Source organism: Rissa tridactyla, chromosome 1 (assembly GCF_028500815.1).
Source record: "Rissa tridactyla isolate bRisTri1 chromosome 1, bRisTri1.patW.cur.20221130, whole genome shotgun sequence".
NCBI classification, from domain to species: Eukaryota; Metazoa; Chordata; class Aves; order Charadriiformes; family Laridae; genus Rissa; species Rissa tridactyla.
The window spans coordinates 185,902,159-185,929,433 of record NC_071466.1 but is presented as its reverse complement, the minus strand read 5'-3'; the positions used below and the strand labels follow the sequence as shown (position 1 = coordinate 185,929,433).

General features: G+C 41.4%; 1 protein-coding gene across 2 annotated transcripts in view; it reads right to left on the bottom strand.

The window, feature by feature from the left end:
• The window catches only part of NELL2 (neural EGFL like 2), a 156,574-nt gene that overhangs the window by 118,682 nt on the left and 10,617 nt on the right, over positions 1-27,275 (bottom strand). For both annotated transcript variants that reach the window (XM_054187934.1, XM_054187932.1), the window contains exons 3-5: positions 15,552-15,702; positions 1,148-1,321; positions 932-1,028 (exon numbers count right to left, since the gene is read on the bottom strand). In XM_054187934.1, coding sequence (XP_054043909.1) covers positions 932-1,028; positions 1,148-1,321; positions 15,552-15,702 — 422 coding nt within the window. The remainder of the gene's footprint in view (positions 1-931; positions 1,029-1,147; positions 1,322-15,551; positions 15,703-27,275) is intronic.

Sequence of the window (27,275 nt, the reverse complement as noted above, 5' to 3'; positions counted from 1 at the left end):
TCCACACGACATTCACTTCCTCAATCTTGCTATTCACAAGGCGCTTGCCATATATACATGTTATAGCAGAAGCAGTAAGCAAAAAGTATGTACAAATATTCTTCCTATGAGGGAAAAAGCATTCTCTTCATTGATCCTAGTCATGTCATTCATTTCTGAGCCGAGAAGATATTGTGATGAAATCTAAATCCTACAGAGGTAATGAAAACGGAGTTCCCTAGACTGTACCATTCTGTGACACACAAAAAAATGCATCTAGCTATGAAACAGACAGTAATTTGACTATTTATTTCCTGGAATTCTGTTGCACTCAGCCATTAACCTTTCCCTGTCTTACACTGCTGTTGGCTGTGTCATATGGTGACACTGAGCCCTGCACATCTGGGTCTTCAAGTCTATTTAGTGAAGTCCAGTTTGATGGAAACACAGCTCACTGCATCAGACATGCTGACACAGAACACACCACAGCACTAAGAACTGTGTTATGATTACAGAATCACAAACTGGTTGGGGTTGGGAAGAAGCTCCTGAGATCACCTACTCCAACTCCACTGCTCATGCAGGATCAGGTACTGCAGGCTGCCCAGGACTGTTTCCAGGTGGCTTTTGAATATCTCCATAGTAGTCTTACTCTGACCAACCTCACAACAGGACTGTTTTCTTATGTTCATATGGAATTTCAGGTGTTTCAGTTTTTGCCCATTGCTTCTTGGCCTGTCAGTGGGCACTACTGAGAAGACTCTGGATCCCTCATCTTCATTCTTCCTCTACATTCACGTATTTATACGCATTGATGGAATTCCCCCTTGACCCTTCTCTTCTCTAGGCTGAACAATCCCAGCTCTCTCAGCCTCTCCTCATATGAAAGATGCTCCAATCCCTTTAATAATTCTTGTTTAAATTCACACTTTTCCTTTCACGGAAGCCATACCTTAAAATAACCATGTGCATTATTCCTCTGTCCCAGCCAAAAGGTTGTACCCAAAGGTAAGTCCATGAAGGGCTTCTCCACGACTCTTTCATAAATTCTGAAAAGGAAGGGAAAAATAAAGTCCCAAGTTGTTATCATTTCATTTACTCAGAGCTGGAATGTCCCAAATGTGACAACTTCTTATAAAAGTCTTAAAAAACCCCACTCTTTACTTACTTATTGCAGTCCACATGTAAAATCAAGTGAGAAGCACTGATTGCTAAGGAAAGTCTGTGCCATTTATCATCTGCCAAAATGTATGGGAATACTTCTGTGTGGGAGCGATGACTGCCTGAACGATAATGCAACCTGATTTCATTTCGATGACCGCTGCTTTCCAGCTCCAGGTACCTGTACCATAAATGCATCATCATGTCATGAACCATTCTTATCAGCACAGCAACATTTTACATAACACAGCTTCTCATTATCATGCAGGAGCTATTTAAAAGAGGGGGAAAGACAAGCAAGAAGATACAAAGATGAAAATAGACATTTTCGAGATTTGCACCGCATCTTTCTTCTCAATAATACATAACAGCAGGTTCCAACTTTCATGTAAGTATACAAGATCCCATGCTAAATTATTTTTTTTTCCTCCAGCAACACTGTTTTCCATAACATGATCTGACTGGAAATACAAGTACCTTATTATGAATAATTGCCTCACATACTGAAAGCATAGTAAGGATACGGTGACGGCATGAATGCACAAAAGACATCACCAAGTTCTGCGACAGGGGCATCATTAGCCATTACCAACCAGGGACCTAAGCAAAAACTGAGACTGGACACTGTTTGGTTTGCTTTCGGATCTACTATTAACACCTCCCTTCATTTTTCGTAATGGAATTTCTCCGAAGAAATACAAAATCAAGAAGTGCTCGCTCTTCAGAACAATTTACACATGTGTACATATTTGCTTTGTTAAATACGTATGTGTGTTTGTGGTGTGTGTAAATATATATATACACATGCATGAGTATGTATGCATATATATGTATATACACAGTAAAAAAACCAGCATTGCAGCTGTACCAAGGTAAGTACACAGCACACCAGATTTTCAGATTGCAAACAGAAGCTTTGCTGGTGAAATTCCAGCAGATGGATTTAAAAAGCACCCCATAACCAAACTCGATACTTAGTCAGACAGGCCTACTTCTTGCATAATGGACCTCTTCTGGGAACAAGCTTGACAAACCATTTGTCTTCCAAGTACCAAGTTTCTCATTTTAAAGTCCTCCCCTAAAATGCTTTTAAAACAGGAAAGAGAAACAGAAATGGAGATTCTGCAATAATCATATGCAACCCACAGCATAAGAGCAAGGAAAATAACACAGTACGTGGTGAGACGCACAACAACTGGGAGAATGGACAATTCATTTTTGTCTATTTTTGCTGCTACATCTGCAATCAGGCAGGACAGTGGTTTGTAATCTGAGTGCACACATGTTTTAGGGTGATGTTTACTTTAACAGGCTATCTATATTAAAGAACAGACAAGACAATGATTGCAGTTTTCAAGAGTGAAGATGAGACCAAATCAAAACCATCTTGTACAATCATTATCCCTAGGAGGAGGGTGGGCTCACTGCACATCTCTCCTTCCTTCAGGGTGTTTCACAGTGGAACGTGCCTAGCAACAGCACAAAAACAATTACCCTTTTGCAAAACTGGCAAAGGGCAATTTCTTCTTTCTCCTCAGTATTAACAAAGCAGTCGACTACAGTCAGCAATAAATTTTATAATCTGAAATAATTTACCTCATCATGGCCCAAAAATAATTTTTGCATTGGCAAGAAGTGTAAACTAATTGAAGGCCTGGCTGGAAAAAAATTGGGCGATAGTGGCAGGACATCAGTCAACTTAATAACCTCCTCCATAACTCAAGCTTCAAGGATAAAAATAAGGTCACTCTCGACTTAACAGTGAAGGGGAACATTACGGAACTGGACTCCTCCAGCAACTTTTAAGTGTCTCCACCCAACTGTAGATACAATCTGGAAAAAGAAAAGCATGGATGTGCTGAAACATTATCTCCTGGTACAGCCAACAGCTAGCTCCCCCTCTCTTCAAAGTCAATGGCAGAACTGAGGCCAGCACACAGAGACGCAGGTACGCAGGGAACAAACTACAGCAGCAGACACACAGGTCAGTACAGGAGGTATAAAATGAACACTCATATTGCCCCTTATGCAGGTGAGATAAGGAGATCCCTGAGAATGAAACATTGGTTTCCCAATAAAAAGACATCACTGTAAAAATTTCAGGAATTAAGAACTGCTGAGAGAAGATGCTGACATTCAACAATGCTGCAATAAGCAAAGAAAACTTCCTACACCAAGCTGTGCAAAAATTGTGGAGACTCGGGGGTTTATTTTAACTGTGATTAACACACTGTTTTGAGATCCACAGGCAACCTCTTCTGTTCTTCCATTTGGTAAACTAACAAATACATCTACCTTCAAAAGGCTTGATGATTGTTAAAGAAAATGCCCATCAAAATGAAAAAGAAAATAATAGCCATTAGGAGAATTATTATGAGAATAATTTATGGTTTACTAATAATCTGTAGAGGCAGCAGGAAAACACAATTAGAAAAACAAGTGGAATGGCAGCCAGAACAATATTCCCTTCATCTTGAACTAATGCCATGACACTGAAACACAGGGAAGTGAAAGTTAATCATTTTCACTTCATTTTTTACAAAATACTGTGCTTGATATTCCACTCTTCTAGATTTGCTTAACTGCCTGGAATTAAATGGCTCTGGCTCAATCTTGTGAGCTTCGGAAGATGGAACAAGCCTCAGCACTGACAAACAGATATGGGTGGAAATGCGAAGTCTGCCCACAGTGGGGCTTCTCATGCCTTCTGTGAGGCAGTAACAAAGCACACACTTGGGTACAAAATTTCCAAAAGTTTGGAAGAGTCTTTGAGAAAGTAAGCTAAGCATTAACAAATACACTTGGACGTCAAAAACTCATTTATAGTGATAAAAATACTCTACGCTCCCCTGTACGCTCTGCATTACTAATCTCTTGAGAGAGAAAAGAGGGTGATCTTGTTTCCTAAAGGACTTAATCCCAAAGGAAACAATAACTGCATCATACCGCAGTCTTCTCCTGACCAAGAATCTCATTATTGAAAAGCTTCAGGGGAATCTCATCAGCTGAATCACCGGTTTCTTGTCCACGCCATTCCAGCCCAGACCACTCACGGCAGGGAGAGCATCAGCCCAAGGATTCCCATTATGAAGATCACTACTCTTTCTCCCAACAGCTCCAAGGTGCTCATCGATGCTGCAAAAGGCAAACGGCTCTTGGATTGAAAAATAAACCGCAATGAGAAACACAGTACAACAGGAGAACCTGCTTCCCCCTTTACTAATGTCCATGATCTCTGTGGTTGTTTAATCAATACCAGCCTACTTGATTTTAACCCCCCAAAAACTACACACACTTTGGGTCAAAGGGATTTAACCGAGGAGGGAGATGATAGGTGCTTAGGTTTACTATGTTTGACATACAGAGAAGAAAATGGCAACGTGAAAAAAAGGCTGTTACATCTCTGCAGATCACTCTGTGCACGCACAATCACTGCAAAGACAACAGCCAAGGCCACGGGAAGATCAGCTGCTCTGCTTGGAAACCAGCCAGGCGGCGATCCCTTATGTACCGACTAAGGCTGAGCCTATCTTCGTAAGAGGAAGAAATTTGTCTCAAACACCCCAGAGGAATTTGAGACAGAAAACAGTGATGTTTTCCTGCTGCCCAGCACTGATCCATCGTAACTGCAGGGTAAGAGTGGAGAGTCAGCAGATCTGCTCAGCTGCGGAGCCGCTACTGCCCGTCCCGGAGAAGGGCACGTGGCCTGCGCAGGAGCTGCTCTTCAGGCTGCGACACACCAGCACTGGGGGGGACCGCGGAAAGTAGAAGTCAGGAGGTACAGCAGAAAAAGCTAGAGATTTAGGAGGTGAAACACCAGGTGGTCCTGGTGTCTGTGGTAGCAGTCTTTGAGAAGAGGGAGGTATGGCCCGTCCAGCTAACGGCCAGTGCTGGTAGCTCCAAGGCTTTGATGGCTCGCTCGCTCATTTGGCATCACTGCTCACACAGCAAACGCGCACTGTAGCTGCCCACTCTTACTCCAGGCAACTAATAATTTTGACTTCAGTATACAGCATGTAGACAAATATTTTAGAAGCTAAAGGGCAAGATATTGTGTCTGCTGCTTATCAATTTATTACAGCGTGTTGGTTCTTTTTAAACTTTTACTACTGACGTTTATAGGTATAGTGTTAAAAGAGTTCTTCACAGCTCTTTGATCTACACCAAGAAGAAAAGGAAAACCAGTAAAATTAAAAAGCAGTATGTACTTAAGAAAAACCTAAAATCCTTACCTCCATTACTTTTAAAAATCTTTATCTGAAGATTTTTGATACAAAAGTTCTGGTTTTTTATTAGGTATAACTACATAAAACATAAAAAAAAGATAATCTACACTATTCAGTGCAAACTATGGCTACAATATCAATAAGCAATTCTGCTACATGTAGATTATGAAGATGTAAATGCAATTCATCCAACACAGCCACCATGTTCAGCAATGCGCTATTTGCTATTTTCCATGGCACAACGACTGGGCAGTCTGGAGTGTGAGCCTTATTTTTCTATTTGGAAGTAACACTTGAAGTGTTCTGAAACAGTAACTGGGAGTTTTTACCGCTTGGTGCATCCCCCAGAACAATATGGCATCAAGACATCCCCAGATGAATTCTAAATGCCAAGTGGCACCTGCACCACAGCTGTAAAAACCTAGTCCCCCTCTCTCACGCTACTGCTTGGCCTTATTGGCTTTGCCCTTCTCCCTGACTATCTCGAGCTCTACCCAGACAAGAGGTGACTGGCTGTTTAGCCAGGGAGTGATAAATAAAAATTGGTCTTCACTTCTCTGGATAAGTTGGTAGCACTTAGTGTAAGTGCACAGTGGGCAGGAAACCTACCAGTTCAGTTTCTGTCCCTTTCTTTTGCTGAATACAGCTTTAGAGCCAGACAAGAATTTTCTGACCCAGGATGTTTTTGTTCAAAAGTGCGACCCATTCGTTAAAACCACATCTTTTGATAGAACAAAACATTCTTGCAGCAAGGCTTGTGGCATCCAGGATGAAATGCTTGTTAAAATGAGAGACAGAGCAAATCTAAGCCTCTGAAAGACTTTCCCAAATACTCTTTAATGCCGCTGTTATTGCCTATTTGGAAGCAGAGATCCCAACTGAAGAGAGGTTGAAATCAGAAGAGGGTATTTCCCATACCGAAACACCGTGCACAAACAATGGGACAGTAAAACCAGTCTCTCAGGTCGACCTGATGAGGCCCTGCCATTATGCAGAATTCATCAAAAACAGTAAGTCATGTAGAAGAGCAACCTAAATTCAGTAAGTTGATCTCAAGTCCTACGCCTATACTAACAAATAAAGCCAGCAAGGCTCATTCCCTGGCCCTGAAGACAAATACTAACAGTGGTTCTCCACTACAACTCCCATCCATATGGGCGCTCTCTCCCACTTTTTCCATGACATGGGTGGGTTTTTTCCACACTGCCTGTTGGCAGCAGTCCCTGGCCAATGCTGCTCCACAGCCCATGCCCTGGCATCATCTGCAAGGGTGCTAATTGCAGGAGACAAAAGCAAGCCAAGGAAGATGATAGCAATTATTCAGAACGGACAACAGGAGGCCAGTGCTCCAGCCTGGGCCAGGGCACTGTTTGGTTTACTAGCATAATCCTGGCCAGGTGCTGCCAACAAAGCTTTTTACTGCATCAGGGAAAAAAAAAAAAAAAAAGAGAATGACACTCCTCAGGACACTCGTCTCAGATGGAAAAGAACCAAGTTCAAGTCCCTGCTCCAAATCAGGCAGAGCAGAGACTAATGGTGCGAGGAAAATGCCTCTGAAGTACCTCAGCCAGCAAGCTACTGACCATTCTGGTACTTACATCTCTTCTGCTGTTTATTTTCTTCTACCACAAAAAAGGCCAACCATTTCAGCTTTGTTCCAGCATGACACTGCTCATCGCACTGGATAGCTATGGAGGACAGCTGGGGAGAAGGAAGGTGCATTCCTCATGTGCACAGGAGACAGAGCCCCATGCTGGGACATGCACTGAGGAACACCCTCCCCAACAGAACGTTCATGGGAGAGAACAGCCAGGCAACAGAAGATTGGAAGTGCAGAGAGACACCATACACAAACATTCACCCGCACAAATCCTCCTGGCTACTGCAGAGTGCTGCAGCTTCTCTCTGGCCAAAAAGAAGCCACAGCACAAGGTGAGGAGGGAGAGGCAGATTCGTAATACCCTGATGCGGAGCAGGAGGCCAGGAAACAAATGCAAGTGAGGCTGCTCAAATCCTTTCCATCCCTGTCCCCCTCAGGGTGTGTACACGATTCAAACTAATAAAGCATGTGGGAGAAAAATGTCAGTAAGTCCATGGGACCTGAGGAGATACATCCCAAAGTCCCGAGGGAACTGGCTGATGTAGTTGCCAAGCCACTCTCCATATTTGAGAAGTCATGGCAGTCAGGTGAATTCCCTGGTGATTGGAAAAAGGGAAACATTGTATCCCGTTTTTAAAAAGGGTAGAAAGGAGGACCCTGGGAATGATCAACCTGTCAGCCTCACCTCTGTGCCTGGGAATGTCATGGAAAAGATCCTCCTAGAAGCTATGCTAAGGCACATGGAGGAGAGGGAGGTGATTAGGCAGCCAGCACACCTTCACCAAGGGCAAGTCTTGCCTGACCAGCCTAGTGCCTTCTATGATGGAGTGACTACACCAGTGGACAAGGGAAGAGCTACAGATGTCGTCTATACGGACTTCTGTAAGGTCTTTGAAATGGTCACCCACAGCATCCTTCTCTCTAAATTGTAGAAAGGCATTTGATGAGTGGACTGTTCAGTGGATGAGGAATTGGTTGGATGATCACATCCAGAGGGTAGTCGTCAATGGCTGAATGTCTGGATGGAGATCAGTGACGAGTGGCATCCCTCAGGGTCCCTCAGTGCCTCAGGGCTCTGAGCAACATGATCTAGTTGAAGATGTCCCTGCTCACTGCAGGGGAGGTTGGACTAGATGACCTTTAAGGTGCCCCCAAACCATTCTATGGTTCTACGAATAAGATCTTGTTTCTATCAACATCTTGCAGCCCCTCATCTGACTTCAGTGGGGCTGCTGTGATCTGGAAGCCATTGCTGGCTTTGAAGGCAAGAATTTGCCTCTGCCTTGAGAGATCTTTCCACTTGCCACGCCTTAGACTTTAAGCTCAGCTATGCCCCTAAATCAGGAAGGCAAAATCTTGTCTTCCCCATCTGCAAAGCCTGCATATCTTCTGATGAGTTTAGTGTTATGATTCAAGGGCCCCTGGTCATCAGAGTTGCATGATATCCCAGACCCTCTAATGTCACTGCTGATGACAAGGTGAGGCTCCCAAGCCAGCCTTCCTGCAGCACTTTCTGGAGCTCAACAGGAGCTTGAAGTGGGAGCTGAGGTCCCACTGAGCTCCACAAAGCACTTCCAGAGGAGCTATTCTCCCAAAAAGTGACAGCCTTGCCTTGCCAAAATTCAAACCTGGTGTTACAGCACATTGTCTACGCCATCCTTGTTCGAGCTGTGAATATGAAATCAAATTCCCAAACCAGGAAATGCTTTTTGAAACACAATTCTTGCCTTCGAGCAATTGGTCTCATGCCTTCCATCTCTCTCACTAACCCCATTTATCAATATATTTAGACCCATTTTGCTCTCACTATCGCACAGCCCTGCTAATATCAATCTTGCCTATCTAAAGCTTCCTTTTCTCCTAAAAATCAAGAAGGGAAGAAACTTCCCCAGATCAAACACTGTAAAAACAAATGGCATAAACCATTCCTCTCACTCTCTTTCTTGACAAAGTTTCTCCAGGGAGAGCAAGAGGTCTGCAAATACAACTAACAACTTTCCAATATGTATATTAGTAAAACCAAAAGCCAATTTCAACGTAAGTCTTCCCGCTTCCTGCTCTGGCAGAATACAGATTTCTTTGTTATTTATTTTTTAATAGAAACCCTTTCAAACAACAGTAGAAGAATAACGGTATCTGTCAAAATTCACATTTCACCTATGTCAGTGGTGGTTTTCAGTGTCATAGGCACAAGAGACAAATCTTTTGTCTCGTATTCAAGTAGGTCTGTCACTAGTCTCAACTAAAATTCTGGGCTCATATGAGCATTTTGTAACAAATTTTCAACCAAATCACCACCCTGGATTTGTTGGTACTGCGGTAATTTACATCACCAGACAGGCTCACCTGACTTGATTTAACAGAAGTTACAGAAAGGTAGTTTTAAGATGGGTGCCATTACAAGAATTTACATCCTATTGGCAATTTTTTTCCTATTTTTTGGTCATGAAGTGTGAACTAAACTGAAGCAAAAAAATCCAGGCAATAGTGACAAGGCATCAATCAATTTAACAACGTCCCTTATAACCAACACTTAAAGAACGAGGTCATTCCCAACGTTATGAAAACATTAAACTGAGTGTAACACAAAATTGCTTCTTTTACAAGTATTTCCCTCCAACCATACAGTCGGGGATAGAAGTTAATCTCCCAAACCAACAGAAATAAGCAACCTTTCTCTTCTGTGGTAGAGGCAAGAGCACAGCCAAACCTTCAGTAGCTAAATAGAGGATCCTTTGTCCCACAGAATCTTCTCAAGCATTAGAAAAGCAGTGAATGAATGAAAGAAAATACTTTTTTTTTGACACCTTTGATGAAACATGGAAAATGCATCAAAAGAAAAAGCAGCTGACACCAGAGGAGTCTTAAATCACTAGAGGAAGTAAATTCAAAAGAAATTGATTGTTATGAATAAATTTAAGAGGGTTCATAATTATTGTCAGAATAGTAACAAACAGCAACTAAAATTTACTACCGAAAAAAATAAAATACAGAACATTACAACCCTCTGCTCTTCCAGCAAAGAGCACTAATACATCAGCACGGAGCGGTTGAAAGGGCAGAAATAAGCTACTACTACTTTAGGAACAGGGAACATCCACACGCAGCTTTAACGTGTGGGTGTTCAAAAAACAAACAAAACCAACAAACAAAACCAAACAAAACCCTCAAACAAAACCAACGTTAACTCTATAGTATGGGATTAAGTGGTAAATATTCAAAGTTTTTCTCAGTGTAACACATTTGCAGCAGAATTTGTGATGCTGGAGAGAAGAACAGACTTCATACTGCAGTCCAGAAATACAGACACTCATACATCAAAAGCAGAGAACATTCAGTTCCACCTCTATTTTAATACGATGCTCAAATGACAGAACAAAATTCATGCATCAGGACTTCACCTCTGGCAACTTATCTCCTTGTACAACTACATCTGTAAGAGAGAGAAATTGTCACAGATAATTTCCTCCCTGACACTGAAAGAGGTCTGAAACTGCTGCGCAGTACAGCCCATGTGACAGCAGATAACCACAAGACACCAACAGCTGTGAAAATAAATGCTAAGTAAGGCAGAAACTGAATAAATTAATAGAGATACACAACTAGGTGTAGGGAATGCCTGTCCACAATATTCAATTGATTTTACTGCTCTCTTCACAGGATATGAAAGGCACTAACCAAAGGAAAGAATGGTTAAACTACAATCACAGTACCACAGAATCACAGAATGACTGAGGTTGGAAGGGACCTCTGGAGGTCATCTTGTCCAGCCCGCCTGGCTCAAGCAGAACCACCTAGAGCCAGTTGCCCAAACGAATCCAATGATTTCATCTTTAAGGGCCCTAATACACAGTATCTCAAGAGATATGAATATAACATTAGTCGCATAAAGCCATCTAACCACAAAGAGCGGAAAAAGTTTTGTTACATCACTCCACTGTTGCCAAGTAAATGAAAATATATGATGGAATAGTTAGGCTTAACATATACTACAAGCCCGTCGCAGATTAAAATCACCTCTCTGCTGATGATTCCATCAAGAAGAAGCCGAGGCGAATTCAGAAGTGAAATGAGGAGGATAATACAGCTTAAACTGAAGGCCAAGAGCAAGCACACAGCAATCAGTGTTTAACAGTGCTTCCATTCTAATTTAAAGCATCACTTCATTAACATCATTCAAAATATTTATCTTGTTATTGTAAAGCACAATGCATTTTAAGCAGGGCACTCTGTGTGTTCAAGGTGACACTCTCAAGTTAAGAAAACATTTGTAACTTCTATCTTTTCAGACATAAATTTGCCCAGAAATATGCATTCAGCTGCCTGAAACTCATCTGAATGGTTACCGAGGTGCAATTTGGATTCCCTGACACCACAAGAGTTTTCTTGAAAGTGTCACCTCCAAGCTGTACCCAAAACTATCACTGCCTGAACTCCTGGCTGCTCTAGTCAGTGGGTAAAAAAGCAATCTCTGTGAAAGAATATGAGCAAATTAGAAAGGGATAGTTTCCGAGTCTTTCCCTTTAAGATACATTTCAAAAGATTTGAATATATTGCATAGTAGAGAAAAGCATAATCGTTATAAAAGGTTGGCACTCAACCAGGAAAAGAAAAATAAAAGCATTTAATAGAGTGTAAAAGGTGACTACATCTGCAGAAAATCCTTTCAGGAGCTACTTTTTGTGGTGACAGCAACTGCCCAGCCTCAGCAAACGTCCAAGCCTCAGGTTCACATGGAGAACTTCTGCATCTATCTGATAGCCCAGGGACAGCATTCACCACATGACATTAGAGGGGAAACTTTGGGAGAGCAGTCCAGACAACTTTTTAAGACTCAAAGCCTTAAGTAGTTGCATGACCGTATCTCAGGGGAAGTATTCATTTTTGATGTTCCTCAAGAGGGACCAGCAAAAAAGAAAAAAAAACACTCCCATAAAACTAGACAACACAGACTGAATCAGTAAACTCTGAATCATGTAAACTATTTTAAGTATACAGTTTTAAAGAAAATTATAAAATTAAAATATAACAGCAATTTTCGAAACGTCCTCAATTATTGTAAATTAGTCTATTTGCACCAAAGTTCCTAGACCCATGTAAAGAGAAGATGAGTTTTTACTCTGTTTTCAGAAACGCATAAAATATTTCCCAAGCCACTGAATAAATGAATATACCTTTTTTCACTTTTTAAACATTTTGATTTTCTTGTACCCTAGAAATTCTTTCACCCCAGAACCATTAGTTGTTATGAAACCTCTGTAAAACAAAACATATGAAAAGTTACTTGTGCGATGACTGATCGTGTCCTTCAGTTACTGCCACCTCCAGCCCTCCTCACCATCGTTCTACCCTCTCACTGCAGAAAAGCAGGAACTAGTACTGACTTCTGTAAATTAAGAACACAGCCAGGTGTGATTCCATCCCACAAGGCAACAGTTCAATACCAGCGCAACATGTCTGACATCAGAGGAGCTGTGCGAGGCTAAAGCTGGTGCGAAGGAGCAGAGTCAGGGCTGGCGGTGCTACTTCTCCTGCCAACTATGATGACTGCTGTGACAGAGTTCACAAGAAGTTGTTTAAGAATTAAAAGACTGTTACAGACAAGTCCCTGGCCAGAAGCAGGCAAGGTCAGAGAGACGGAAATCCAGCGCTGAAGAAGCAGTTATTTAATGTAACCCATCCAAATGCTTCCTTTTTACTTCTACATTCTCCTGTCTTTATTGTCATTCATCATATAAGAAAATGAAAACCACAAGAAATACTACAGGAGAGTCAGAGATGCTAGATGAATTCTAGTATTATCCACACCTAAGTCAGCCCTCATTTTAGCACACTTAAATTGAACACACACAACGATGGCATGCAGACATTTTTCTGTACGTCCTAGCACAGAATAGACCAGAATGTGTTTATTAAAAGCTTAAGGGCGCACCTAATTTAATAGCCACGAGTTCTTTCTGGCCATACTTTCGTTGAGACCGATTTTATACCTGCTGAAGATAACGATGATTTCCCCTGATGAAGGGGATCAGATGAGGCTTAACATCTTTAAAACAAATTCTTCAAGTTTCTTTTTAAATAGATTACCTAATATTCTCACAAAGAAAGCAATGAAATATTCACAAGTAGACTGTTCTTTAGCAGCTTCATCCAAAGCTGACCTGACGGGTGATTCTATTTGTCTAAATAACCTAGAAGGCTTTTTTTCTTCCCCTTTGATTATCCAAAGGCTGACAAGGAGACCTCAAAAATAAACATAAAGCATACATCCCTATAGAAAAATTGTAAACACTAGGCGTCACTTAAGAGCATGTGGTAAGATAAAGAGGTCATGCTGGTTAAAATGGTGGTAGGAGTTTTTTTTCAGCAAGGTGTGAACTGGGTATTATCTTCATTTTTCACACCTCTAACATTATAACATTCGAATAAGAATACTAAAAGATTCCACAGTTAAGAGAAAAAGGGCCTCAAAAACACTCAACAATGCCACTAAATTATGCATTCACCATTAAAATACCTACGCACATAATGCAGACTGCCTGACTTCAGCAAGAAACCTTGACAAATGCTTGCCATTGCAATTCGACAGTTCAGACTCCGATATGCAGATAAACAGAAGATGGCGAAAATGTAACAAATATTTAAGGTATGAGAGAAATTTCTCGAAAAAGTATAGATGTTATCAATATATTGTTAAAAATGTAATCACTCATCCCTAAAAACATACCAGTATAAAACAATATGATTTTCAGAATCCTGTTTGTCACCCTTTTACAATCATATTTTACACGGGCATAGGCAGATGACTCGGATGAACCAGATTCAAATGAGATATGCAGCATTATGTTTGTATGGCGACACGAGCAGGACACCAGCATTGCTCTAACCTTTCCTTTTCTTTGCTGTGCCTGGATAGAATCAATTTAATGCATTCTTGTTTGCGTAAGATCAGCAGTGGGTCTACTTGCCCAGCCTTACTCACTTCAAGAATTAATTATTTTCCCAATCAATATCTCAAATTCTTCTGCAACCCTTCAATGCAAGTTCATCGCACATTATTTTTTTGTACTTTTATCACTCGTTACGTTCACGAAGTAGCAGTGTTTTCTGCCAGTTGGCCACTCTCCAAGTTAATGACTCCAGAGTCTGAGATTTTCACATTGCTGATCTCTTTGCCCACCTCTGCAGCTATTTTGGCACAGAAAGGAAGGTCTCATCTCTAATTTTGAAATTTCAAATATATTTGTTAATCCTGTCAGTAGTCCAACCAATCCACGTTCTTCCTACAAATGCAGAAACGAGCACTGTCAGGGCACAGCTGGCCCTGCAGACCCACTCTCTTGCTTGAGACAGAATAAACTTTTCCATCTGGGATGATTTGCACATATGGTGGCACAGGCTGAGTTCAAAACTCAATAACCACAGCTGCCCAGTTCTGTCCCTTGCACATTGCTCACTCCTGTAGATGAGAAGTAGGTAACAGCTAACAGAGAAGCCCCATGGCTCTTCTACGATCCAACAACAGTAAACATCACCTAGGAGGCATTCAAACACCCCTTGCAACATTTAAAGGTGCTTTTCTAAACCTTGCATAATGGTCCTTGGGAATGTTTTCCCTTTTTTTTTCTTCTTGGGTTTGTTGTGTTTTTTTAAAAGGTGAATTGCAGAAGATGGGGCCTCTGGGAAATAGAATAAAAGTAGAATTGGACCATCTTCCAGCACAAAATAATTGACGCCATGCTTGCTAATGAAAACTTGTACACTCGTGAAAAAGAAACAGATATTTTTCTTTGCCTGAACATCTCTCTTTACATTTTCTTTTTTTTTTTTTTTTTTTTTTTGGGGGGGGGTGAGACTATCAAGAATGAATTACGGGATTGTACAAAGGAAAATAAAAAGGACTGTGAACCTAAAGCAGAGATCATCTGTTGCTTGTGCTAATGACTGCTTAGAAAGTGCACATTTTAAAACTCCTTTTTATTCTGTCACAGAATCGTAGGGCAGTTATCTTTAATAGCCATTATTCAGACAGATTTATATAAAGAATATCTTATTTCTCTAGCGGTCATTATCCTATCAAAGGAATAATCCTTAAATGCTCCATGTCATTCAGTTTAGTTTTGTAAGGCTGACAACATTTTGAGTAAAGCGCTCTGCCATTCATGGGAGACGTAAGCCCATAACTGCAGGATTTTTTTGCTTCCTTTAAACTGCTTGCAGTGTTAAAAATCAACTGGTGAAGAGGTAGATGTACAGGGCCAGGCTTTGTGAATCACTGTAGCTATATTCACGTGACAGTTTTACACCAGCTGAGCATCTGGTCCTTACAGTTACGAATGACAAGGGAGAACTGGCTTTTCATGCCCTTGGTGGCAAGAGACATTTGAAGAGTAACAGCTGTTCCACTCTCCCTTGGCTGATTTGGACTTGTGATTTTTTATGAATCTGCACAATATGCCTACCCAAACACTATAAATATTTGCAAATGACCTGCTACACAACAATTTTGCCCTAATTTCTGTTCAATTTTTGACTGCATAAATACATATACTTTCATTAACTAGCACACAGGTAGCTGTACTTACCTGTGATCTAAATGATGAATAGAGAGAATAACCCCTGAATTCAAATGGGCTTGTTTTAAGGTCGCCAGGATTGTGAATTCATTTTTATTTCTTAGCTTCTGAAAAAATATTTCAGCTGTTTCTGGAGAGGCCTTTACACTTCTTGAAGTATCTAAAAAAAAAAAAAAATCCCATAACAGAAAAACAGTCAGTATAAAATCTTATTTTACTTTACATCGTCAACTCAAAGAGCTTACAAAATCACAAGCTACTTCTGAGGAGCACAACTGAACAGACAGGCAAAAGCAGGGACCAAAGTATTTTAAACACTGGATTTTACATGCAATGGGAACTATCTCAAAGAAAGAGAACATATTTTCTAGGACACCTATTCTATTCTGGGGGGAAGGGGTGTTTTTAACACAGGGTCATAAGTCTTTTACTTTCTCCATGGATGGCCAGATGGTACCTTTAATATCTCATCCAAAATATGGACTCAGTAGCAGCGAAGCACAGAGTGATAACACTGGATACGAGCCTAAACTGTGAAGCATGACCTGAGCGACTTTTTGATTTCTACAAAAATGTTATGCTTAATAGCTATGCAATTAACTTTTTAAAAGTGAAAAAGAAAAAAAAATAACCAAAGAGCAGCATCTCTTCAGGGACAATTTACTCAGCTTTAAGTAATAGTTATAAATTAATTCAAAAACTCACCATCTTTCAAAATACATTGTCGCTAATTAATCACTATATACTCCAGTTGTGCAGTATGTTGCTGCTGCTTCTTGCACAGGATGTCATGAACATTTGTTAGAGTAATTGCACACAAACAATAAAGATTTTGCTTTTAAAAACCCACACACAACCAAGACCGAAGCAATGTTTCTGCTGAATTTGCATGGAACATGCATAGAAAATAAAAAGGAACAACCTTCAGTTCTCTAGAGAGATAATTTACAAAATAAGATGTCAAATGCTAGAAAAACAATTCCCAAGGTTTTCCATAATACATTAAACTAGGAAAAATTAATACATATTTTTAATGCACAAAATCAATTCATTAGCATGTGTAATCAACTGTGTAAGAACCAAATCAATTCACAAGCTTCTTGTCATTGCAATTTGACCATCCTGCTCTAACTCAGAGACACTAATTCAGGGAGAGCTAACGGCAATAGAAACGGTGATTTTCTTTGGGCAGCACTGGAGCTGAGCTCTCAAGTAACCTTATACCTCTATTCGGAAAACAGGTTTATTCGTTAAGCTGTCCTATGAAGATGCAGTTTATCGTGGTTTATGGACGAGGAATATTTTTTAGTATGTGTTTAAGAAATGCAACAACTTGTACAACCCTGAAGTCCTAACCACGCTCCTGCACAGCATCACACCAGGATGAATCTGATTCTCTTTTTTACAAAGGGGAATACAAAAGACAATATACATATATTCTTTAAAGCCTTTTTTGTGAAATGTCATGTCTTTTCTACTGTGGATTGCGTAACTCTCTCTGTAGCAGACACCCATGGTATTTTAATGGAATTGTTAATAAATCATAAAGCAACTCAAATACAATTACATCAAAGCGTTCATTTTTAGCCAAGGGACACTAACAGAGTGGAATGACACAGGTTTGCGTGCTGGAAGATAGTTTAACTGCATTAACGATTTCTAGCAATAAAAACAATCTACTCCCAAGAGACGGAGCAGAGGAAGGACACACAAGGAACATATTCTCTAATCACGATCACAGGATCCTCATGCGCTGCAGCTCTCGCCAGAAGCTTTCCTACCAAGATACAGAAGAACACAGGAAAATACAGACGTCGAACCCACTTAAACGCCTACAGAGTCCAATTCCGAGATGCAAAGCATATCCTCCACCCCTGTTTGCCATGGGGGGAGCTGGGTTTCCCAGCTTGGAAACCCAGCCAACATCCTCTTTTACCGCAGGTTCATTATCGTTAGAGCGTCTACAGAGTCTGCTTTAGGGCCCACAACATATTACATGTTTACACTGAAAGGAGAACAATCGCATTTTGATTAATGACGGAAGATCTGGTGAAGTATAACCAAACTATATTTGCGTACTTGTGCGCGTAGCCAAAAGAGTGTCTGCCCTGAGGGGCCGAGCTCCCCTGCCTGAAGGGCTTGCAGCCTCAGGACGAGCAGCGCAACTAAAACTAAATAAAAGTGGGAGAACAAAACCCAGAGCAAGCTGAGACCACTGGAATGTGGGAAGTCACACATAAATAATTATCTCCCCCTTCCTACATGCACTTTTATTCTAACTGGAGCTATTGGGATGCAAATGCTGTGCTACAGACAGCCTGTGCCTTAGCAAGGACCCAAACCCTGGCTGTCCTGCGGAGCTCCCCAGAGCCCTCCCAGTCTGAGGTCTACTCATGTCATGCCTGTGGATCATTACCCAATCAGTAGGTCAGACAAGAGTTTTCCATCCTTTTATCCATAAAACCTTATAATCATTCATCATGGCCTTAGACTATCTTCTTGAACACAGACAAAAGCAACAAAACCTGATTAGATCATGCTGGAAGCCCATATATTAAGATTATTGTCACATTAACTGTTAGAGTATTAAGTTGCCAAAACTCAGTTTTGGTATTGTAAATAGGCCAGTTCATACTTGCTGTAGCGAAGAGCTATAAGAGCAAAGAGCTATAAGGCCTTTTGAATTATTACTACTCTGCTGAAGCACAGCACCCTTTGCTCAGGGCAGGCACCAGGTGGATTTCCTAAAGACAGACCACTGAAAGGTCCTTGATCCATTAGATCCATTCTTTTTACACTAACACAACAGTGCAAATCCCTCATTCCAATTGCTTTTGAACACTAGCAGTAGGTGCTTGATAGATCACCAGCTGTGTTCAATAAATACTGATTCAGGGTTGTTCTTGACATTTGGCTTCTAGTAATCACTTTAAGACCCGAGGAAAGTACTTTACTGGAACTGGACTTCTTCCGTAACAGCTTGGAAAATCAAACTGGTATATCTCAGATAATAATTTGTGGTTTCTCAACAGTTACATAAAAACCTCATACTGAGAACATTTCTAATACACAAAACCAAAGGCATAAATCTTTTTATATTAGAATGTAAAAATAAGGAGAGAACTATTAATTTCAATTAGAAACTTGTCTCTAGCCAGGATACCTATATATTGGTTATACTTTCCTAGAATATTGCATGTGTTTGTTTTGACCACACCAGAACAACTGACAACCCCATAGAGTTAACAGTCTATCTTTAATTTACAGAAGAACAAAGTTCAAAGTGACAATGAGAGAAGCAAAAATGCAAACTCCAAGCATGTCACACTCCTTGTTCAAGTCAAAGGTTATTAGCATAGAAACGCCTTTAGAAGGGATAATAATGCTAATGTGGTAACACACGTGGCTGGTTTGAGACATACAAGTTAGCAAAAGTACTAAAAACAACCCAACAGACCGGGGTAAGGCGGCTGGAGGAAGAACGAATTGACCCGTACTGTGGTTGGCAATGATAATAACTTAAAAGGACACTGACAAACAGTAGGTGGTGGTCAACCTTCAGCTGCGACATCTAGTTACGAGGTGATCAGCTGGCCACAGGCACAGAAACCCACGTCTTTTAAGATCTAAGATTGCAAAGCAATCTGAAAACCCAGCGAAGAAAATCACTGAGCCTAAGACCTGCAGGAACTCATCCCTTCAGAGGACAAACTTGGTGGCTGCCTCTACCCTGCACTTGCAACAGCCCTCACAACTAGGAGACATCTTCCCCTCTCAGAGACCACCTGCAGTCAGAGCTCTGCAGCAAACACCAAAGCCACGCGAGTGTTTGCTGGAGGTGTCAAGCACAGACATTGTCATTTCAGTCATGCTCATGAGATGGTAATTACTGCACTACAACAAAGACAGTAAGTCTAACTTCCAACAGTGCTCACTCCATAGGTCCAAAGGCACTTCCACAGTCTAAACTGGTGCTGCAGAAAGAGGCAGTTGTACCCTTTGCTCTGCCACCAGCCTTTAACTCTTTCTCCTCACCACTATGGTGCCAACTGCATTCACGCAAACATATGAGGCAACCGATCCAGCTTTAGGGAGCCCAGCTCCCTCCTTCCCCCCAAAAAACCAAAATACATTGGAAGTAGTCATGAACAAGTGACTAGAGGTAAGCAGGAAAACCCATGCACAGCACCAGCAGCATACTAAACCGCACAGCGGAAAGACTACATGCAAATACGATTTAGGGCAAGCCATTCATTACAGATGTTTTCCAGTCCACGACAAAAACAAACAGTTATTAAATGGAATGGATAACTTGTCTTAGCAAAGGGTGTGCTCTTGAGTTTCTGAAGTGCATCTGAAGCTAAACATACAGTATGAACTGAATTACAAAACAAACTCCTGCAGAAGAGTCTTTGAAGGCGGCATCCTAATTAATTGAGCTCCACGGTTTGTTTTGTGTGCACATAATCAGCTTTTAATAGCAGCATCTATAAATCAATTCTGCATCTGACTGTAGGTTTGCTGAACTATCCAAATTAAATTCTAGTGGTTTGTGAGAAAAAGGAGAAGGGCTGCAGGCTGAAAGGAGTTTGAAAAATATAATAAGGCTAGCTCAATTTTGTTTCATTTTCCTACACTAGCTGGGATCAGTGTCACATCGTGTCACTTCCTCATATTAAAATTTTTGGCTAATCTTTTTCTTAACTAGCCTACACACAGCTTACGAAGGGCACAATATCTGAGCCTGTTTACTTCATATTGTTCTACTATTTAAGCAACCACGGCGGGCTAAGCTGCTGCCAGCCAAAGGGGCAGCATGCAAAGCCAATCCAAAAGAAGAATCATTACAAGCTTGAAAGGGCGCAGCAGATTTTTAAGTGGAGCACAGCGCATTCAAATTCAGGAGTTGCATTCCTGTAATGAAAAATGAAGATAGAAAGAAGTAAAACAACCTTTATTAGACCAAAATCCTGCTAGACGTTGTGCTTTAGATACTTCAGTGGGAAGGTGGATTGGTTTGCCTTTTCTTTTTCTTTTTAAATACACCTGACTCTTTATTTGAACTGATAACATAAGGTACTGGTTGATAAAACATTTTGAGCTACTTTTCCTACACATTTGCTCATTCCTGTCTCAAAGATTCCAAATGGTTCCAGAGAGAATGGCAAAAGAGGAGCAGCTACATTTTTCCAAACCCACATGAACCTGACTTGGTTTCTCCAAGGCTGTAGGAAGGAGCTCTGCTGGAGTCTGGGGGAAGGTGTTGCAGTTCCACCTCAAGTTTAAAAGACTACCTGATAAAGAGTAAACACTGACCCTGTAAGACTCCCACTGGAGCCATTCCCAAAGGGTGTGCCTGACCCACAGGGCCCTGGAGCACTGCCCAGTTCCCAAGTCTTGGTGAACACTTGGGACTGCATGTATGTCATGATCCAGCCTAGACCTTTATGCACCCAAGTGCTTTTATAAACTGGGCACAACCTGGTCTCACCAGAACAAAGACTCATAAATGCTGGGAGCAAGGAGTGCAGTAAATCTCCCAAGGTGAATGATCAAGACCTCGGGATACCCCACAGACTGTTTAGGAGGGATACCCCACAAACTGCCTTTGTAGTTGAGACACCACCACAATGACCACCAATTCCGTGTGCCTCCCTTCTTAGTTCCACAGAAATGCCTCAGCAAGGATGCGTGCAGAAAGAACTGCAATGGATGGGAAGGAGAAAAGGAGGAGGGCAAAATGCACTTCAGCTGAAACTAAACAATCGAAACAAAATCTGACTTGAAGCCAAATCATTAAATCAAATAAAAACAAGGGGAGAAATGTCACAGTTTGTTCTTGCAGCACTTGGGGAGGTTCCAATTGCCTTTGCTTTGTAGCTTTCTCTATTCTGAATGTCAACTACAGCTTTGGTGTGTCATCCAGCAAGGGCTTTTCTCCAGCTCAAACCATATGCAAAGTCCCAGAAGTCACAATGGACTGACACAGGAGACTAGAAGAAGGACCTGCCTTTGAACACACACATTTGTCCCGCAATTATATTGACTGTTCATACTTATATCCTCAAAAAATGTTAATCATATCACTTCTGGCAAAAACTCTGGCTCACCGACAAGCTACATACTTGTGTGTTTAGAGTCATTTTGGCACAGCTGAGAACACAAATCCACTGTGGGACAAGACGGGGAGAAAGGTACACAGAGCCTGGACACATACGCTTGAATACAGCTGTAGTGTTTCTGATTTGAAATAACCAAACCATTATTAAGGACCTAACTTGCTTGTGTAATTGGGAGCAGTTTGTGCATTTGCATAACTAATCATGATTTCATTCAAAGTGCTTTGTTTGTAATGTTTCCTTCTCCATGGTCAAAGTCCCCAAGGAATTTTTGCTTGGTTTGTTAAGCTTGTTTGCTTTTTGAACTTTTTTTTTTAAGCTAAAGTAACATTAAAAATCGTCAACTATGCAAATGAAATTAAAACAGAATATATTTAATAGGGAAAAACCTTCCACCCGATATGACAGAATGAGATAATTAAGCGGTAGCAAGCCCTCAACCATTTCTGCCAGCTCCTGGCACTGACTTGGATGACTCTTTAGGAAAGAGTTTGCAAATCCAAGACTGTCTGGGGCAAACCCTGTAATATATTATGCATTCACTGTAAATTGACAATAATACCACTGAAATCTGTCTAGAAGCATTCTGTAAAAGAGATGATACAATGCTAGTTTGAGAGTGATTATACTCGTGGCTGGGTTAAGCCTCTGAGCTTATGTACTGGCTGCTTGTAGAAACCAAGGAAAGCCACATCATGCTGAATCCTTCTATAATGCTAAGCTTCCCTTCCCACAGCCCGACTACTGACTTCCCCTGCTGGAACAGCCTCCTTTGCATCCTTATGAGTCTGCAAAACAATTGTTCGGGTGCTAGCCACTAAAATGCAATCAAGCTCTTCCAAAACACAGAATCATAGAATCACAGAATCATCGAGGCTGGAAGGGACCTTTAAGATCATCAAGTCCAACCATGAGCCTAACACTGACAAAACCATCACTAACCCATGTCCCTCAGCACCACGTTTACCCGTCTTTGAAACACCTCCAGGGATGGCAATTCCACCACTTCCCTGGGCAGCCTGTTCCAATGCTTGACAACCCTTTCGGTGAAGAAATGTATCCTAATATCCAGTCTAACCCTCCCCTGGCGCAACCTGAGGTTGTTTCCTCTTGTCCTATCACTTGTTACTTGGGAGAAGAGACTGACTCCCACCTCATTACAGCCTCCTTTCAGGTAGTTGTAGAGAGCAATAAGGTCTCCCCTAGGTCTCTTTTTCTCCAGACTAAACAACTCGTAAGACTTGTTCTCCAGACCCCTCACCAGCCTCGTTACCCTTCTCTGGACTCACTGCAGAATCTCAATGGCTTTCTAGGAGTGAGAGGCCCAAAACTGACCAAACACCTGAGATGATCTGGAGATGGGGGCTATGAAATCATTCTTTGTGACACACACACGTACTTAACTAGACCATGCTGTGTGGAATGGGGAAGGTGAATCTTTCCTTTCAGCCCAGCCACCTACTACACAAGCTGAATCCAACTGCTTCGGTGAAGCTGTCAAATGAACAGTGCAGGTGCTTGGCATGATTTCCCACCTAGATTACAGATCAGGGTAATGTCCTTTTAATTGTGGCGTGTCTCAGTGTGTCAGGAGCACAATACAAACAGCCATAGACAGCACCTTTGCTTGGTTAGTAGATCCGTAAAACAGAGAGATCAAGCGGCAGGTTCACACCGCTATAAACATCCATTTGAGCGCCAGGACTAGCTATCACAGCTCTCAGCCACAGGCTTAATTTGCCAGAGCTCAATGCTAAGACACTTAGACACCTCTTATCCTCCCTTTGGCTGTGGTGCTTCAGCAAAGAAGGAATTTACAGCAGGATTATAAGAGGCAGCCATGTACTGTAAGGCAACGCAGCCCAGCTGCACCGCTACAAAGCAGGTGCACTCTTCCAAAAATATGTAGGGTCCATGACTGAGGGTTTCATGGCTTTTGGACTCAGTAGACAAAAAGTAAATAAGAGGTAAACAAATACAGTAAAGCTTCTAGTGACTGCACCTACAACAGTTTATTTTTGACAATTTTTCAAATATTTTGCAAATGAAAGGGTAAGAAACCTAACCGTAGGAAAACCTAAACTTTAAATGTGTAAGGCTCCAGATTAGAAGTCTGTATTCTTAGCACAGGAGGCTGCAGCAGCTGATTTGCTTAACAAACAATACCAATCCTACCACGCTAGATCGCTACTAAAAAAACTCCCACCAAACTGCCAAAGAAACTGTGAACAAGCACTCCTGAACATTTCTGAAAGGAATATAAGGAATACGCACATCAGTGCTGGGGGAAGCGCTATACAGAAGTACTATCAAGAATTTTTAAAGGCATACATGATACAGAAAACCTCTGTTCTTTGCCCACAAGAAATACTGTCCCTTTCACTGTAACGATGTCATCATGCTAAATACTATCACCAGGAGAGAGGGTGCTGCTCAGTGGGGACCTATTACATGATAACGAGGTGACAAAAATAAAAGATGACGTCTGCTCTTGTTACAGAAATTCCACTCCTCAGAAATTGTGTGCTGTATGTTATGCTCTGCCCCAGGTATTTATTATTGTAATACTTTCTGGTGATTTACAGGTTCTGGGTTATCAATTATATGATGCAATAGCTTTTTTGATTACTGTATTCCAACACTATTCTCAATTCCTCTTTAAATTCTGAAGACTCTTTGTATTGGCTCCCTCACAGGCAGTATCAAGTGCTGCTACTTCCAAAGATGTTTAGGTTTTTCAGGGCGAATACCACCGTAAAACCTATTATATTTGAACAAGGACACAGAGGTAGCACAGAGTGGGACTTCTGTCTGCTTCTTCAAGACAGGTTCCAGCTACCTTTAAAAGGTTTGCAACCTACCATAGCTTAATATATATGTGCATATATACACGCACATACTCGCAACCCTTTAGCCTCAAAGCAGTTTTCTAGAAGGTGCTTTGAGAACACCTTGAAACCTGTGGAGAAAATCAAGCCTGTCTTGTTTTCCTTGCTGCTGCCATCTGTGGCATATGCACCTAGTTATGCTTGGCTGCATACTGTCATATGAGCACTTTGTGTCAAACTGACCTAACAACAAACAAAAATATCATGCCAAGCAATGCTGTTAACACTGGGGGACGGACTGAAGAGCACAAGAAGAATAATGCATCGCCTTCCAGACCTACTGGTACTGTAATAAGGGCATGACACACACGAGAACTGCTAAAAGACTGAATTTATTTCCTGTCCCTAGTTGTATAGTGTGATCAGGATTTAAAAAGTTATGCAAGTCACGCCGAGGGGGAGGACAGGAGGAAGAGGCAGTGTTCTCGCCTTTTCCAAATGAAAAAGCAGGCTACCAAGGGTAAACAAAGCCTAATCAATTAAAAACCATAAAGTACAAACTTAACAGCAATAGTAATGGCACAAGCAGATTACGCTAGGTGTAGATCAAGCTAGACTACTTGAACTACTGTCCTCCCAAAAATATGAAACAGTTCAGGCTTCTCAAATATATCATATTCCAGTGGTAAATTGGGTCATACGATGATAGACTGTAGAAGACCAGCACCCACCAGGGCACCTCAGGATTAGGATCATGCTGGGTGTAGAAACTACTACAACCTCTGAGCAACACACCATGTCTCTCCCTCACTTGGTTCTCACTGTGCGAGTGCCAGTTAAGGCCCATTCGTGGTCTCTGCTCACTCATTTTCCCTCAAAACCTCCTTTCCCTGCGACCAGTATGCTGCTCCTGAGGACCTGCCACCTGCAGCCTGTGTTTCACAGAATCATTTAGGCTGGAAGGGACTTCTTGAGGTCATCTAGCCCAACCCCAAACACTTGTGGATGCCCTGGAGGCTTTAGCTTTTTTCCCATTAAGAATCTGTTTCTCCCTCTTTGCAATGGTTTGGATCTCTCATCCTGGTTTTCCTTCACCTTGGCTTTCTGGGGTATAATTGTTTTTTACCCACATTAGAACTAATTGCCGTCAGCTCACCAAAATTCTAAATGTTAAAGCTGATTTATTTTCATACAACACAACAGTGAGCATAAGAAACCAATAATATGAGATCCATCCTAATTTCCCTGATGACAACAATGATGTGGTCTGCGTGAAAGATTAACTTCTGACACAAGGGAATGGTTGAGAGTCACCAATTTATAGAGCTCCAGAAAACCCAAACCTTCATCCCAACGGCAAAAACAGCAGAGCAAGGCAAGGGGAGGGAGGCCATCACTGGAAAAAAAATATATCTGAAGCATGCCAGGCACATCCAACAACTCTGTTGCTAGCCATGGGTCTCTGGCAGCGGGCTGAACAAACAGCAGCAGATGGGAGGAGAAGGCAGGAGACTGAACCATAAAGAGAATTCAGGTACCAGCAGAAATGAGGGGGATGTGGGAGAGGGACCACACCTGAGGGGAGAGGGGGGACACCCAAGCCACCAGTCTTACTGGCATTCTCAGAAAATTTTCTGACATTTTGATGTCAGGAAAAGAAAAATGTTAGAAGGATTTTTAATCGGGGACATCAAAGAGAAGGGATACCAAGGAATACCATACACACAGCCCAGCTATAAGCCAGGCAGACAGTCAAAAAGTACCTGGGGGACTCAAGCTACAATTGCCAGAGGTCCCAAGGAAGCTGAGGAGCACCAGAGTTCAGATTCTCCTGCAAGAAAATGTCTTTTAAATCCAGCCTTAATGGAGTCCATGCTTCTATGAACGTGCTCACTAGCCCTGGTGAAGCAGCTACAGGCTTTAAACATGTGCCCAATTTATAAGCTTGGATGAGTTAAAATTAGAAATGCTTCCAAACCCAGATTTCCTCGCTATTGTACACGAGTACCATTACAATATACTTAAGTGCACCAAAGAACAGTTTTAGGGAGAATTCAAAGGCACCAGTTTGATTTTAATGAGCATTAGGTGTTTGATATCCCTTTGTGTCTTTGAAAATTTCTCCCTATACTAGAACAATTTCACTAATATCCCAGATTTCCAGGGTACAGAAAAGAATTACAGGGTCATCCACCCCATCCTCAGCCTGTTGCCTGAATGTCACACAATGACTACTCCATAGCTAATGTCTTCTAGATATTTTTTTTATTTCATGCTATCTTCTACAAAATCAAAAGTCTGGAGATTTCCACCACTTCCTTTCGGTAGCTATTCCACAATCTTAACTAGTTCGCTGTGAAAGTCTCCTTTTATCTTAAATCCTCTCCATTTATAATATCATTACGTTACTCTTACCTCTCGCTCTTTGAATACTAAATAATTCCTTCATTTTAAACCTCTAAGAATCTTCTAATACTAGACACACTTCATACAACACTTTTGTCATTGCTTGGACAAGCTGTACATACTCAAGTTCTTTCAGAAGCTTTCTTAGTAAGCCAGTCCTTTTTACTGGATAATAAGAGAACTGTTGTTCTCTTCACTCCCTGCAATTCATTGATATTTTACTGAAATGGAGAAACCCAGAGTGAATGCAATAACCCAGGCGCAATCTCAGTTTTTTAAAAAAAACTCAAGCTCCCAGATCTCTTACTACAGCATGCTTTCCTTATGCTTCAAACACTAACGGGGTATGCGAGGATTCTTAAAAAGAGCATCACTGAACA